The sequence below is a fragment of the Phalacrocorax carbo genome, chromosome 24, assembly GCF_963921805.1.
Source record: "Phalacrocorax carbo chromosome 24, bPhaCar2.1, whole genome shotgun sequence".
Taxonomy (NCBI): Eukaryota; Metazoa; Chordata; class Aves; order Suliformes; family Phalacrocoracidae; genus Phalacrocorax; species Phalacrocorax carbo.
In genome coordinates, this window is record NC_087536.1 from 5,528,233 (window position 1) to 5,544,205 (window position 15,973).

A 15,973-nucleotide genomic window follows, 5' to 3' on the forward strand; every position below is an offset into this window, starting at 1 on the left:
TGCCCTGGGTACCGGTGCTGGGATGCTGAGCTGGGTAGTGGGGTTCCCCCAGCACGGGGGGGGTAGGGGGGGACTGCAGCCCCCTGACTCCAGGGGTGATCTGGGGAGGCTGGGGACATGCTGCGAGTGAGGCGGCAGCAGCGATGGAGCCTGAGCATCGTCCGTCCCTAAGATGGGAGGTCAGTGGGGACTGCTTGCTTTCCCAGCTTGGGGAAACTGAGGCACAAGCACCACTGACTTCTAAGATAGAGCTGGGAAGGGAACCAGGAGTCCTGGCGCCTGACCCCTGTTTTGGCAAGTGTCCCATGTATTCCCTGGAGAGAGAAACCCAAGGAGGGGGCAAAAGCTGCCCCGGGGTGGTGTAGCCCATCCCCCCGGGGCCGAGGCAGCCTCCTCCAGTGCCAGCACTGACCCCAGCTGTGTCAGCTCACGGGTCTGTGCCAGGCTGCAGTCAGCAAAGCTGTAATCTCCCTCGGCTGGCAGCACCCCGGCCCAGAAATTAGGTGGCTGACCTGAGCTCGCCCAGCCACCGTGATGGTCCCCTCCAGGCATGGAGAGGGGGGCTGAGCCCTGGCTGGCACTGCTGCGGGCTCCCCCAGTCTCACCCCGGCGCAGGGTCTGTCCCCACTGGTGTGGGGTAAAGTGTACCCCCGCGGTGCAGGGGGGTCGCATGAGGTCATGTAAGCTGGGCGGCTCCTGTCCCTGTAAGCAGCTTCCCTGCTGGGAAGGCATTAGTGGGAGCGAGGGTCAGGTCGCTGCCCCCGGCCGGTGGCTCCTGCCAGCCCGCCCCACTGTGCCCCCTGGCCACCCGCTCCCCTCCCAGGGCTTCCCTGCTCTCCTGCCTGCATCCCTGAGACCTGGCAGGGGGATGGAGTGAAGCAGGTGTGTCCCCTCTCCCCATGAGACGGGGACAATCCTGGTGCTCCATGGAAGCAAGACACTAAACCCCGGGGGCAGCTGGTGCCCCTGGGACAAGCACTGCCCGTTCCTGGTGGGCAGCAGACCGGAGACGGCATGAGCCGGTGCCTTGGCACCGCCAAAGGTCAGTGCTCGGGGGCTGCCGCGGCCGGGCGCTGTAGGGGGTGGCAGCCCTGGCCCTGCTCCCTCCCTGGGGAGCGACAGGTCGCAGGGTGGAGGGGGCCGTTACTGATTAGCAGGATCTGCTGGCTGGACCTCCCTGGGGAGCCGCCGGTTGCTTTGGGTGCCGTCCCCAGTGCCCCACTGCGCCCACCCCTCAGCATCCTCGTGCATCCCCCTGTGGTGCTGCCGGGGCCGGGTACTGGCTGAGCCCCCCCGAGCCTGTGCTGGTGGCACTGAGCGACCCAGCCACGCTCCCCCAGCCCCTCCATCTCCCTCCCTGCCCCTTCCTCTGCTCATTTCACCCCACTACAGCCAACCTGGGGGCTGCTGCCCTCCTGGAGGTGGGGGGTGGTGGTGGTGATGCTGGTGCCTTCCCTGGGGCTGCCTTCATCCTCCCACCGTGCCGCAAGCTGGCTGTTTTGGGGGTCCCTGGTAGAGCGGTACCCTCCCGCAGGCTAGCCCCTCTGCAGCAGGGGTTTCTTGCCCCTGGTTCCTGCCAGGATCCCCCCATCCCTGGCCCCCTCTGGCCCTGCTGCCTGAGTCAGCCGTTCCAGGCAGGAGCCATGTGAGGCCGCGCACACATGGCTCCCCGTGCGGCACAGCGCTGTATTTTTAGCAGACGGTATCAAAAGCATAATTATGTCTGTTGTTTAAATGCAGCCTCTTTTCTGGCAGCCCCGGGGAGCTTTCAGCTGCCTCCCGCCGCAGAGGGCAAGGAGGCGTGATGTGGAGCTGCAGGCAGCGCGCTGCCCGCGGGCAGGGGGCTCGGCCAGGCAGGGGCTGAAAGCCCCCCGTGTCGCCACTGGCCAGGTAAGACCTTCCTCCCCCTTGCTGGGGCAGGGAACACACAGAGAACCTCTTTTTCATCCCCCCCAACATGTCCTCAAATGCACACCTGCCCCCAGGCTGCCATCACCCCACTGGTGAGGAAAAGGATGGTGAGGAAGAGGAGGGCAGGTGGGAAGTGCCATGGCAGGAGGGGCCAGGAAAAGGGGTGTTTGAGGTGATGGGTGTGCGGGAGGACACGGCTGAAGGAATGCTGCGTGTGTGTGTGTCCCCCACCACACACAGCCGCCTGTCCCCCCAGGGACCCATCTGTCCCCAGCCAGCCCTGTTCACAGCCTGGCCCTGCCTGTGCTGGCACCAAGGACGATTCCAGCTCCGTGTCCCAGGGCTGGAGCTGCATCCCCGCCGTGACACCGGCGGGGGCACAGAGGCTTTTACCTGGGGGTTTTGGGCACCGTGCTCGGGGGGTGCCGGGCACCCTGCTTCGGGGACCATGAAGCATCGCTGAGCATCGGGGGAAACCGAGGTGCCGCCTTGCTCTGGCAGGAGGAGCTGGGCAGCGAGCGGGCAGGAGGCTGCCCGTCGTTCGTGACTCTCTTCTCCCCATGCCAGGAGCCGTCCTGCCCCATCGCCTGCCCGGTGCCAGCCTGCCCATCACCATGGCTGGCCGGCGGCGGGGTGCCCCGGGAGTACGGTGGGGACAGAAGAGGGGCCCAGGCTGAGGGCAGGAGACCCCGGCTGCTCCCAGGTAGGTGCTGTCGGGACCCCGGGGGGAGCGGGCAGCAGGCAGCTGCCTGCCCCTGCCTCTCCAGCGTGCAGGTGGCAGAGGGCTGCTGGTGTCCCTGGCTGCCATCCTAAGCCTTTGGCCCCTGGGAGAGAGCTTTTAATTACATCAAGGTATTTGAAGCTGGGCGCTGGCGCTGGGCTGGGTAAACAGAAGTCCTGGGTGGGTGGCGCGGAGCCGAGGGGGTGGCACAGGACGGGTGCTGTGCCCCCGCACTGGGGCTCGCTGGGACAGCTCGTCCTGCCTGTCCTCCCCCGGGATGGGAAGGAGGGATGCAGGGAAGGGAGCATCCAGCACCATCCATCACCGGGTCCTGCATCTCCCCGCCGTGCGTGGGGCTGGCACGCATCCGCTGGCATGGGGGGCACCGGCAAAGGTGGGTTGGGTCCGGGCAGCTGCGACGTCCCCCAGTCCCCTCTCCGACAGCCGGTCCCTCCTGATGGGGACGAGCTGCCTTGCTGCCTCCATGTCCTTTCCCTATCCCAGCCTTCACCTTGAGGGCACGCAGCATCCGAGAGCTGCCCGGAGAAGGGGAGACCCATGCTGCCCCCCCACCCCGCAGGCGGTACGATGGGCGGGGGGGGGGTCTGGGGTGCAGCCCCCAGCCTGGGAGAAGCAGCTCATCTCTCCCCAGCAGCGAAGCGAGCGAGATTAGCGATGCTTACTCACCTCCCAAGGGGAAAGCGGGAGATTAGGGCCGGGAGCAGCGACCGACCCTGCGGCGGCGGGGCCGTACCGGTGGGGCGGCTGCCCAGGCCACGCCGTACCGAGAGCCAGGGCTGGAGGGGAGCGCAGGCTGCCAGAGCAGTTGGGCTGTGGCCCTAATTCCCAGAAAGCTGCTCGTGTGGGAGTGAGTGTCCTCCCGTGCCCTCCGCTCCGCTGCAGCCTCCAGACTCCTGAAGGTTTGACGTGGGTTTTTTTTTCTTCTTTTCTTTTTTTATTTTTTTTTATAAGCACCGGGTGCAGATTAGCAAAAGCTCTCGCGGCCATTGTGCCCGGTGCTGGGCAGGGGGGGAACGGGGCTGCCTTCCTCTGCCTGTGCCCTTGTCTTCCTCACCTGTGCAGCGGTGGAGGCAGGTAGGTGCGTGCTGGGCTCAGTGCCGGGGCTGGGAGGAGGAGGAAGGAGGAGGAAGGAGGAGGAGGAGGAAGAGCTGGGGCTCTGTGGATGCAGAGGGAGCTGGAGGGGTCTCTAGGCAAGCCAGAGAGGGGGCATGTTTGGTTCATTTTGCGTGAGAAAAAGGGCTGGATTTCAGGCTTCTTTCCCACCCAGAGGTAGCTTGTGGGTCTGGGGGCTGCGACGCCCTTCCCTGGGGTGCCTGGGGCCGGCCCGGGCAGGGGACATGGGCACTGGGGCAGGGCTGGCCGGCTCCTTGGCTGCCTGTGCTGCCGGAGCATCACTGGGGTACCAGTGAGCCTTTTGCACTGGGACCCCCATCCGTGTCCATCCCCAGTGCTGGAGCATCCCAGGAACCCCCTGCCCCATGTGGCCATGCATCCCCCTGTGGTCCCAGGGGACACCGTGGGGACAGCATCCCTCCAACCCGCATCCTCGCAGCATGTCTCCCCATCCTCCAGCATCGAGCGGGGCAGGGATGCCAAGGTTTCTAATTCGGGTGCTTCCGCCCTCCCGCAGCGTCTTTCTGGCCAGTGCTTGGCTCGTGGGTGTTTGCAGTCCCTCTGCTCGCCCTCTGATTTAAGGGAAAAAACAGGGAGATTGGAGCTCTGGGCCCGGCTGTGCCAACCCACCAAGGCAGAGCCTTCCTGCCTCCCCGGGGCAGGGGGCTTCTCTCCCAGCAAAGCCTGAGCTGGCAAAACTCAAGCCCAGCCTGGACCCCCCCTCCCAGTTTGCCCTGGGGGACCCTCCGCAGGTCGTGCCGGGACGGGCAGGGAGCAGAGGAACCCCATCTGGTGCCGCTGTGCCGCGGGGAAGCAGGCACGGAGCCCGCTCCTGGGGACGGGGTGGGACAGTGGCCAAGCCCCAGAAGAGCTTGCCGGCAGCGTGGCTGCCCCGTGAGGGCTGTGCTGGCCCCAGGGAGGCTTTTTGAGGGCCTCGGGCTCCCCGGCATGGTAGGAGCATCCACGCGACGGCTAGGAGCTGAGGGCAGCCGGGACAGTGGGGTGCAGGGAGGGTGCAGCACCCAGAGATGCTGCCCCAGTGCAAGGTGGGAAATTCCCTTCTGTCCCTCCAGCATCCCCCTGATCTCTGCCTTCTGCCCTGCCCCAGCAAGGGCTTCTCATGGCTCCCTCCTTGGTGCTTGCCAGCATCAGGGTGGTGTGTCCATCCCTCTCCCCTCCTCGGTTGCTCCATTGGCACTGCCGCAACGGTCCCGATGGCCGTGGGCATCCGCTGACCCATCCGGCCGTGCCAGGATGCGGCAGACCCTTGCCAGCATCCCTCCCGGCTGCCAGCTCTCCCTCCAGCCTTGCTGGAGCCATCATCCCTGGGGAGCGGAGGGAGGGAACAGGAAAAGAGTTTGTCTTTCAGCACCTTCTCATCGAAGGAAGGCGCGGGCTCGCCCATGCCCCGAGCCCTGTCTGGGTCCCCTCCCTGTTCCCTGGCACCCAGCGGGTGCAGCGAGCAGCAGCCAGGTGCTGCGGCCCCCCGAACCCTCCCCTCCGCGGCAAGTGGGGCCAGAGGGGATCCCGCTGTGGGTTCAGCCATGCTGGAGGTGGGATGGGGACCAGCGGATGCCCGCTGGCATTGCAAAGGGTCCCCTGTGGCACCCCCCAGCACCCTGAGCCACACCGTGCCCCGGCCAGCAAGGGTTAACCATGGCTCCTCGCTCCCAGCGGGGCCAGACCGCGCAGCAGCTGCTGAACTGTAACGAAGCCCGTGGTCTGATGTTAATCACGCTGCTCGGCTCACGCGGGCCGTGGCCTGCCTTCACCCCATCGCCTCGCGCCCCGGGCCCTGCCAGCCCCCGGATGCCGAGCCGTGCCGAGCCGTGCCGGGGGAGGCTGTGCGGAGCGGCTGCGGTTTATGTAAGGCGTGCGAGCGGTGCGCGGGGTGGCCCTGGGACACACGCACGTGATCTAAGCCTGCCCGGCGCTGCTGGCGTCAGCCCCACTCCTCCCCAGTCGCTTACTGGGGCGTCCACCCGGGGGGGATCCCTTTGACCTGCTCCCCTGGGACCGCTTCCCTGTGCACCCGGCTGGAGCATCGCCCCCCAGGAGTGGGCAATGGGGTGCTGGGAGCTGGTGGGTTTGGGGTCGGTATGTCTTGGTGCTGGGGATGTGCATGTGCGGAGCGCTGGTAGGGTGATGGGTCCCGGCTTTTGCCCAGTGGCTGTGGGGCACGGCCAGGGTGTCTGCAAGCCCGGTGGGCTGCAGGGCAGGGGTTTAAGTGCCCCCAGGTAATCCTCAACCCTAGGCAGGCAGCGGCATCAGGATGCTGTCATAGCAGCCTCCTGCTCCATGTTAGCCTTTCGGCACCCTTGGATCGCGCCCTGCCCCTCCCGCCTGGCTGTCTCCTGGCAGAGGAGCTCTGCCTTCATCCCAGGCAGCCGGAGGAGGGATGCAGCAGGGGGACAAGACTCAGCCATGAGACAGGGCAACCTTGGGATGTTGCACAGTCAAAGCAGCAGCATGGGTTGAAGCCAAATCCTTCCTGTTTGGGCAAAACTGGAGGGGTCACGAGCCCCGGGGACCCCTAACCTGTGGGGGTGGCCACGTGTTCCACGCCAGGCATGCCACATCCAGCCCTCCCCGGCACTGAGGCTGGGGCGCTTGGCCCATCCCGGCATTTCTCCCATCCCAGTTTCGCCCAGAGCAGGCGGCCGGCGTCTTTCATCGGCGACGGGGCGGCTCGGCCGTGTTGCCGAACAAAGGGCGCTTTCTTCGTGCGGGGGCAGAGCACACCTGCCCGCCTTGGCACGGCTGCCGCTGCCTGCGCCGGTGCCCCCGGGGCTGGGCGGTACTGCCGGCACCTCACCGGCTCCTGGGCGTCAGCAACCCCAGCAGCTCGCCCGCCCGCCCAGTCGCTGTGGGAGCCGGCGGAGGCTGCACGCTCACAGGGAGCAGAGCTGCCACCGCCGCCTCGTCCTCCATCGCTCGCCCCAAGATGCTCAAGGCTGCCTAGAGCTGGGGGAAGGTCCTGCTCACCGCTGCTCCTCTGGGTACCCCTCTCCCCGACCCCCCCAGCACACCAGGAGTGCTCATAGGACAATAGGCAGGAGGAGCACGGAGCCCCCCAAGCCAATGGATCAAAAACTCCAGCTCCAGCATTCGGAGAAGAACGTCCCCAGGGCCACCCGGGTGGCTTTCTGCCTCCTCCAGATCCCAGAGCCGGACCCCTTCAGCCTGTGGGTCTAGGTGCTCCTGCCCACCTGGCTTCGCCTCTCCGGGACCCAGTGCTGCTGGCGGAGAGCCCGCTTGTCCTCACTGCTGCAGGGGAGGCGGCGGGGTCCCCGATGGACCCTCCAGGTAGCTGGCTGTGCTGTGTGACGGCGGGGATGCTTGCCAAGCTGCGGGAGCAGCTTCTTGTGCTCCGGAGGGGATGAAGGGCAGGGGACAACACTGCCCCAGCGAGCCTGGGGGATGCTGGGGGGACCCCAGGGACGGCATGTGGCTGGGAGGCTTCAGGGCACCAGAAGAGAGCTGTATTGGGAGCATCTTCCCAGTGCAGGGCTGGTTACAAGAGCCTGGCTGGGTCCTGCACCCCGGAGGGATGGGGTGCCCCCATGCCCAGGGTGCCCCTGCTTGGGCAGGGTGCCCCAGGGTGCTTCCTGAGCAGGGGCTTGGGCAGCAGCATGGGAAAAAGGGGGCTTTGACCTTCCCTGGGCAGGGGATGTGATGGGGACAGGCAGCTCTGGGGACACACACCCCTCCTGTCCCATGCTGCAGTCGCCGTCCCGGCTGCCTGCCCGGCCGTCGAGGCAGCTCTGTCCCACCCTGGAGCAGGGCTGCAATTTTTCAGGGACCCATGCCTGTCCCTCTTGGCTTCTCCAGCTGCCAGGCAGGGAGGGCAGGAGGGCAAGGGGTGGCGTTTGCTCTGCTGGGAAGGGATGCAATCGCCGGCTGCTGCAAGGACTGGCTCTGAATCCCACGTCTGCGTGTGGCCTGGGTCCCGGAGGAGTGTTAATCCAGCAAATCTCCCCAGGCATTTCTACCAGGAGGGGCCTCTGGGAGCTCCCCCCTTGCTGCAAACCCTCCTGGGAAGAGCGGCCCAGCCCTGGCTGGAGGCGAATACCTGCGTGGGGCAAGGCCTCCCCACGCTGGGTGCCAGCGGCCGGGCGCGGGGCCAGGCTGGGCGCGGAGGGACGGGTGGGCGCGAGGTGCGTCCCAGCCGCCAGCCCCGCCGGGATGGGTGCAGGGGGGATGGGACAGGCTGGGGACCCATGCTCCAGCCATGGGCCCTCCCAGATTGTGCATCCCACTTGGGCATGGGAACCTGGGATCCCCTTGCTGTGCCAGGGAGCCTCTCATCTAGCACGGAAGGATGGAGCTGGGGGGATGAAAGCAGCCCCCCCAGCACCAACCCCCACCATCCCTGTGCTTCAGTTCTCCCCATTGCAACCCGTGCAAGGCTGCCTGGGCAGCGTTTGGGCAGGGTTTGGTACAGTGCAGCATCTCACTGATGCCTCGCTCCCTGCCTACAGGGTCCGGCCAGCCCGGGACGGCGCTGAGCACCACATGAGCGGCAGAGCAGCATGGCCAGTGACACGAGGATGGGGGAGACCCCACCGCGGTGGAGAAGATCCCAGGAGGCAGCGCAGGACACCCGGGTGATGGAGAGCAGCGGGGTGGTCCTGCCCCGGAACACCGAGCTGGGACTCCCGGGCTACCAGGAGCCCAGCAAGCTGAGCTATGGCACGGAGAAGAGGTGTTCCTGGAGAGCCTCTGAGGGATGCCTGGGACCAGGGTGGGAGCTTGCTGGCAGCCGGCTGACCTGCCCCTACCCACCGGCCCCGCCGTGCCTGCGGGACACCCTGTGCCGCCCCAAGGATGGAGCCGAGCTCCCGGCGCTGCTGCCACCCAGGAACGGGCAGGCCAAGGCGGGCTGGGCTGAGCCCTGCAAGGAGCACCCAGGGCCACGGTGGGCTGAAGCCATGCTGGCCCCCCTGGCCCTCTACAGCCACGCGTATCACCGCTACCCTCTGCCCTTCCCAGGGCTGGAAAGCCAGCGCCCTGGCACCATTGGCAAGCCCCACGCTGCTGCAGGAGCCGGGGACGGTGACCCCCCGGCTTTCCACCACTGCCCCTTCCTTGTGGAGGCTAAGCACAGCCCCTTCCTCCTGTCCTCGCTGCTTCCCACTGGACCCCCAGCTGACCCCCCATTTGGTGGCGGGGGGCCGGACGGACCGGCAGTGATGGGAGATGGACGCTTCACTGGCATTGACTGGCATCTGGGCTCCCATGTGCCCACCTGGGGCCAGCCCCTCTACCTGGGGCTCCCACCGAGATGCAAGGTGGCTCCGGCCCCTTTCCATGACTGCTCTAGCTCAGGGAACAAGGTAGGCAACCCTGGAATGGCCACGCGGAGCCTGGCTTCGATGGTGGGACAGCTCTGGCTCCCACGGTCTGGCTCCAGAGTGGGGATGCTCAGGGCTCGGCTCCCCTGGGTGATGCCAGGCTCCAGCCTCAGCTGAACCTGGCTGGGAGCAGCAGATTGCGAAAGGTGATGCTGGCACCCGCGGCCAGGGCAGGGCCGGGCTGCACCCGGTGTCGGCAGCCTCCGAGCAGGACGTAGCCCCTTGCTCGCTCCTGCCACTCAGCAGGGTGGCAGCGTGGTGGCAGGGGGGTCCCAGCCTCCCAAGGGATGGGGCAATGCGCCCCTGCGGGGACGATGCTCTCCTCCCCGGGGTGGCCCCGTGGCATGATGCAAGCCCCCGGGCTGAGTCACGGCGGCGGGAGCCGCGGCACGGAGGCGGCGGAAGGCAGAGCCGCCAGCCCGTGGGTGCGCCCGTCGCACCCCGCGCCGCTGCGGCTCCCCATTCCTTTCCCACGGGGGCAGGGGTGACACGGGCACCCCATGGGCTCGGCCACCTGGGGCTGGAAAGCACTGGGCAGTGACCCAGCTCGGGAGGGTGGTGGAGGGAAGCTGAGGCAGGGTCGCGGGGTGCTCCCCGTCACCACCTCCCGGTGCTATGTGTGACGGAGGCAGGGACAGGGACCCACATCTGGGGTGACTCCAGCCTTGACAGCCCCTCTACTCCCCTCCAGGAGTTTTACCTGAAGAAAGAGCCGGGCTTCCACCCCCCAGCCAAGGACCATGCACCACCGCAGCTGCTGGGCAAGGGGCAGGACGGAGACGGGGAGGGGGAGCCGGCAGTGCCAGAGCTGTTGGGAGCCCCGTGGAGGGATGGCCAAGAGGGGTGCAGCTTGGCGGTGCCCCCTCCCCATACCTGCACACCTTCTCCCAGCACCAGCCACCCCCTCTTCCTCCTGCAGCCCGGTGTGGTTGGGGGCTGCAGGGCTCCCTGGGTGGGCACACGGCCCCATGCCCCCAATTTCCCCATGGAGCCAGGGCCAGGCCGGCCCTCCGAGCCCAAAGATGAACGTCTGGCGTACCAAAGCCTCCAGCCCGGCTCGCCACTGGGACCAGGGGAGCCCGACCCATCGCCCCCGCTCATGGACGGGCACTACCAGCCAGCCCTTGCCAAGCCGGAGCCACCCCCGGCTTGCCTCTGCACCGCGCCGGGCTGCGATGGGTGCCCAGAGGTAGGCTGCAGGGCGCTCGGTCCCTTCGAGCCCACCCTGGGCATCGCTGGGGGCCGTTTTCCATGCCCACCCAGCAACCACACCAAACTGAAGAAGACCTGGCTGACGCGGCACTCGGAGCAGTCGCTGCCACGCTGCAAGGCTCCCCGGCGGGATGGCGGCCCCGAGCCAGCCGGTGACGGCAAGCGCTCGGCCAAGCGCCCGCACGGCACCGCCGACGGACCCCGCGCTGCAGGCGAGGGCGCCGGGGCGGCCAAGAGGGGTGCGAAGGCCACCGAGAGCATGGCCGCAGCGTGCCCTGGTGATGGCACGGAGAGCGGAGGGGACCCGCAGGAGAGGAGGATGGAGCTAGGAGAGGGAGGTAAGGTAGGGGGGTGCACGGTGGGGCCAAGGAGAGGGCGGTGGCAGCACCTGATCCACAGGGAATTTTTGCATCCTGGTTCCCAGCACCTGCAACATGAGCCATGAACACGTGAGGGCTGGGAAACCTGCTGTGCTTGGGTTTTTCCTGGCATGGATGGGTCTGGCGGTAACTCCCAGGGCAGGGATTTATAGACATGCCCCTTTGGGGCAGTGCAGCACCCTCAGGTGTGATGCCTGGGTGGGTGACAAGCACTGCCACTGGGTCAGAGCCCTCCTTGGGGAGGTGCCAGCATCTCAGCCCTGACCTCTGCAGATCTCCAGTCCTACTTTCCAGCCCTACTTTCTGGCCCAGTTTCCAGCCCCTGGCACGGCGTGCCAGTCCCTCCCGGCTGGTGTATCCCCATGCACCATGTCCCAAAGCACCTCCCGTCTCCCCCAGACCCGCTGAGCCACGCCGGCCCCGAGCCATGGTGCCTGCAGAGCGTGCCCTGCACCGCCCTGCCCGAGAGCATCCCACGGTGCTGTGCCTGCGCTGCCCGGGCCGCGGGGGACCCCGAGGGTGAGGAGGAGGAGGATCCCCCCGAGAGCACTTGCAGGCTGCTGCACTTCCGCAGGTGAGCCCGGGGCTCCTGGAGAGCTCAGAGCCCTGATGTGGGCAGGGGGCTCTCAGCTCATGCCAGGATGCATGGAGCATCCTCTCCCATCACCCTATTTTAGAGCACCCTCCCCTGTCACCCCATTTCGGAGCATCCCCTCTCCCACAGGTTTGCCTTCGGGGGCGGCAGGGAGCTGAGCATCGATGGCTTCTGCACCCTGGGGGAGGCGGAGGGGGAGACGCCGCAGCTGGAGGCAGCCGGCCCCGAACGAGGGAGCCGGAGCGTGGGCAGCAGCCTCTGCCTGGCCAAGTACCTGCTGGGGGTCCTGGGGGACCCCTTCTGCGAGGCCGTCCGCAGGGACAGGGATACATGGCTGGGAGCCCCCAGCGGGCCCAAGGGTAAGTGGGGACTGGGGTGGGGGCTGGCACTGGGGAGACTGGGGAGGCTGAGGGCTGTGTTTCCCGCAGGGGTGACGGCCTGGAGGCGAGGGGAAGGAGCCCCCCAGCTCTGTGATGCCTGCCAGAGGGGCTTCTTCAACTCACACTGGAGCTGTGCCAGATGTGGCTTCCAGCTGTGCCCCGATTGCCACCGCAGCAGGCGGGAGGCTGACAGCCACGGTATGGGGCGGGGGGTGGTGGTGGTGGTAGGCTTGAAAAGGGGTTGTTGGGCTTGCAAAGGGGGTCTCGGCCCCGTGAGGGGCTTGGCAGGGACAAACGTACCCTCTCTCTGACTCAGAGGGTCCCACGCAGCAGCCTAAGTGCATCCCTGGGCAAGACCACCATGTCGCATCCCTCGTCCCCACACAGTTCATCCCTCCCCACAGTGAGTGTCCCCCCCAACCCCGGGATCCCCCCCTCACCCCTTGCCCGGGGCTGACCCGCCTATCCCCATCCGTCCCCAGTCTTGACCCGGCTCTGGAAGCTGCTGCACGAGGTCCGGGCCAAGTTCGGCATCGAGTCGCGCTGTCCCTGCGGGGAGGGGGCTGTGAGGCAGAGCCTGGCAGAGCCCCCCCAGAGCACCCAGGTATGGGGGAGCTGTGGGTGGGGGGTAGAGGGCATGCAGGTGCACCCCAACCCCTGCAAAAGGGTGCCTGGTGGGGTGTGTGTGGGTGCATGGTGCCGGGGAGGGGGCCAGCCCTGGGGACAGGGGATTTGGCTCCTTTATGGATGTCTTCATGGACCGGGTTTTTCAGGAGCCATTGGGGGTCGTGGTGCCCACCCTCGCACCCAGCAGTGATGGCCCAGCCGACACCTCCCAGCCCATCAAGGAAGGTAGGGCCGGCTGCAGCCCCGGCGCTGCGGGGAGAGCCCTGCTCCGGGCGGGTCGGGGATGCTGCACCGCATCCCCTACATGGTGCCGGGTCGGGGGGCGAGAGGTGGAGGAGAGGGCATGGGCAGCCCTGACCCGTTCCTCCCCCCAAGCAGAGAGCCCCGAGGTGGGGCCACCATCGCCAGGGCAGCCGCCCCCCCGTGGGGCCGTGCAGACCACCACCCTCTGTGACCTCCTCGCCTCCACCGCCGTCAAGCTGTGCCTGGGGCAGGATGGGGTGCGCATGGCCTTCGCCCCCGTCTCGCCCGCCTTGCCCAGCGTGAGTCCCAGGGCGGGCAGGGCACCCCTCCCCGTGATACCCCCCGCCCTTGGCAGTGCTGGGGGGGGCCGGGGTGGTCTGATGGGGCTCCCCCCTTTACATCCTCCCCCAGGACAACCGCCTGACCAGCATCCTGGACAGCATCATTGCCCGCGTGGTGGAAAGAAAGATCCAGGAGAGGCAGGCGGGGGCTGAGCTGAATCCCCCAGTCCCTCCCAGTCCCCCCAGTCCCCCTGCCTCCCACTGCATCCTGGCACCCAGCGGGCTGCTCTGGCTGCACGACCCCAGCCATGCCAGCAACTACAAACTCTTCCAGGAGCATTGGCGGCAGGGCCAGGTGAGCCCCTCGCCCATCCTCGTGGATGCGTGGTGGCATCGCGGACCCCTCCAGCCCACCCCCCCCCAGCCCTGCTGAGTCCTGGCTGCCCCGGCAGCCCGTCCTTGTTTCAGGGCTGCAGAAGAGGCTGGAGGGGCGGCTGTGGGGGCCGGAGTCCTTCTGCCCGGCCGGGGGGGAGCAGGCGGTGGAGGTGGTCAACCTACGGGCACCAGCGAACCGTGTCAGGATGAGCAGCCGGGAGTTTTGGGATGGCTTCGCTGCCAGTGTGGGTAAGCGCGCAATGAGTTTGTGGGGTCCCACGTGCAATTCTGGGGTGTTAGCAGCGGGGTAAGCCAGCCTGTGCATCCCTCCCTCCCCGGGAGGTGCCCAGTAGCACGATGCCAGCATCCCCACGTGTGATGCCATGCTCCACCCTGTAGCATCCCCGGAGCCGGAGCAGGGCGGTGGGGACCTGCTGAAGCTGGAGTGTGGCTTTGGGGACATGGAACTGTGCCGGTAGGTGACAGCAGAGCCTTCCCCAGGGTGGGTTCCCCCCTTCCCCTTCTGACTGGGTGCCAGCCCCTGCAGCAGCGGGATGCATCCCGGTGCGGGATGCAGCGAGGGCTGGGGGGCAGAAGGGCGGCTCTGCCAGCGCCGGTACCTGGTGCCCTGGCCTCGAGCACCGTCTCTGCGCCGCAGGGCTGCCAACCTGAACGCCAGCCTGCCGCTGCCGGAGTACTGCGGGCCGGCTGGCCGCCTCAACCTGGCCACCTACGTGAGGGGCCAGCGGGCCCGGCGTTGGCTGCGCCCACGCGTCTGCGTGGCTTACGGTGAGTGCTACCCGGCAGCACCGCGGTGCCCGCGGCAGGGGGGCCGGGGGGGATGAGCTGAGCTCCCCCCACCCATGGTGATGCTGACCCCCTCACACACCTCCTGCTTGCAGGTGTGCGTTCCCAGGATCGGACCATTGGGACCAAAAACCTGACGGTGGAAGCAGCCGACTCCATCAGTGTCCTGGTGCACGCCACGGCACGGCTGCCCGAGCGGCCAGCGGCACGGCAGGGTAGGGCGAGTGCATGGGGGTGTCCCCCCACCCTAGCCCCCCTGAGCACCCCTCTGCTCCCAGACCTGCTCCTGCAAGGCGATGAGGACGGCGTGGATGCGCTGTTGAAGGAGCGGCTCTGGGATGCTGGCAGCCGGCCTGGCGCCCTGTGGCACATTTTCCGTGCTGAGGATGCCGGCCGCATACAAGACTTCTTGCAGAAGGTGGGTACCATCACCCCCCGGCGCAGCCCCAGCCCCCCCCCAGCCCCTCCCTCCACTCACCCTTGGCCCCCTGCAGGCATGTGGGGACCAAGGGCAGGAGGGGGGAGCAGCGGCAGAGCCCCCTGGCCGCTACCTGGACCTTTCGCTGCGGAGGCGGCTGCGTGAGGAGTGCGGGGTGAGCGGCTGGACCCTCCTCCAGTTCCTGGGGGATGCGGTGCTGGTCCCTGCTGGGGCTCCCCACCAGGTAGGCAGCTCTGCAACCCCCTCCCCAGGGGCAGCTATTTGGGGGGCAGCTCTGCCAAAGCCCCCTGGCGAAACTGAGCACAGCCGAGCCCCCCAGCCCCTGAAGTCAGCATACTATGGGCAGGTGCAGACCCTCACCGGTACCATCAGCGTGGAGCAGCGGTTCCTCTCGCCAGAGAATGCCGCCCGCCTTTGGGACCACAGCACCCACCCTCCTGGTGCCATGCACCAGCTCCGTGCCGAGGTGGGTGGGTGGGTGGTCTGGGGGGCTGCGGGGGGGCGTCCCAGTGTGGGGTGCATGGTGCTGACTCCCTCTTTGTACCCTTGCAGCTGGACGGCATGATCTTCTCCGCTGTGCGGGAGGCCGCGGGCATCTTGCAGGGCTGCAAGTAAGGTGGCATGCCGGGAGGATGCTCGAACAAAGCCAGCGCTGCCGGCCACAGCCACGGCCGAGATGCTGCGGGGAGCCGGGGCCGACCACCTTGCGCTTGGTGCTTTGCTCTGCAATCACCCGGAGGGGATCGTGGTGGGAGCTGGGCAGCCGGGGAATAAAGTGTGTGCAGCATGCCGGGGCCGCCGGCAGCACCAGCGCCTGCCTCAGCGTCTCCCTCCCGCACGGCGTCGGCTCCTTCATCCCCAGCCACGGTCAGGGATGCCCCAGGGATGGGGTGGGGTGGCAGAGCCGGGGTCTGGCAGTGATTCTTGGTGGCACAGGGTGCTCCCAACCCTTGGCAGCTGGCTGAGGCCACTAATGAGATGAGTTGGGTGCGGTCTCTGTGCTGGCAGCTTCACAGAGAGCTGGGAAACATCTGGACATTGTGGCTTGTCGCTGCCTGGAGGTTTGGGGTCCTGGGGTGCAGCTCCATCCTGCCCTGCCATGGGAAAGCAACCGGCCCAAAGGCCTGTCCCAAGAACAGAAACCTGCACGCGGAGCATGGTGCTCAGGGGCTGGGGTGCAGGGGACCCGCTCTGCTCTGCCCAGGACCATTGCCTGGCGCTGCTCTGCACCGCTCTAACGATAACGAAGGGAAACTGTGCACGGTGCCCCCCACGGACAGTGCGTGGAGCCTTAGTCCCTGCACGCTGTGCCCTGCGTGCTGGCCACGCCATGCAATGTGCACCCTGCACTGCACAGAGCCACATGCACTGCGGGAGATGGACAGGGGCTGTGCGGTGCATGCCACGCACCGTGCAATTATCACCATGCAATGGGCACCGTGTAATTAGCACTGTGCAATTAAGCACCGCCCACCCAGTGTGGACCACGGGCGCTGCACCACCAACCTTTCCCC

At 67.4% G+C, this 15,973-nt stretch overlaps 1 protein-coding gene across 1 annotated transcript; it reads left to right on the forward strand.

Annotated features, from left to right (window-relative positions):
• Nucleotides 1-8,316: 8,316 nt before the first annotated feature.
• Nucleotides 8,317-15,208, forward strand: HR (HR lysine demethylase and nuclear receptor corepressor). Its single transcript, XM_064472531.1, has 18 exons — nucleotides 8,317-9,102; nucleotides 9,812-10,670; nucleotides 11,112-11,286; nucleotides 11,437-11,666; nucleotides 11,736-11,902; nucleotides 12,021-12,090; nucleotides 12,170-12,291; nucleotides 12,461-12,539; nucleotides 12,693-12,856; nucleotides 12,969-13,193; nucleotides 13,291-13,462; nucleotides 13,613-13,688; nucleotides 13,872-14,002; nucleotides 14,116-14,212; nucleotides 14,306-14,442; nucleotides 14,531-14,682; nucleotides 14,806-14,925; nucleotides 15,012-15,208. The coding sequence occupies exons 1-18, from the start codon at nucleotides 8,317-8,319 to the stop codon at nucleotides 15,072-15,074; spliced, it is 3,825 nt and encodes a 1,274-aa protein (XP_064328601.1). The 3' UTR covers nucleotides 15,075-15,208.
• The last annotated feature ends 765 nt before the right edge of the window (nucleotides 15,209-15,973 follow it).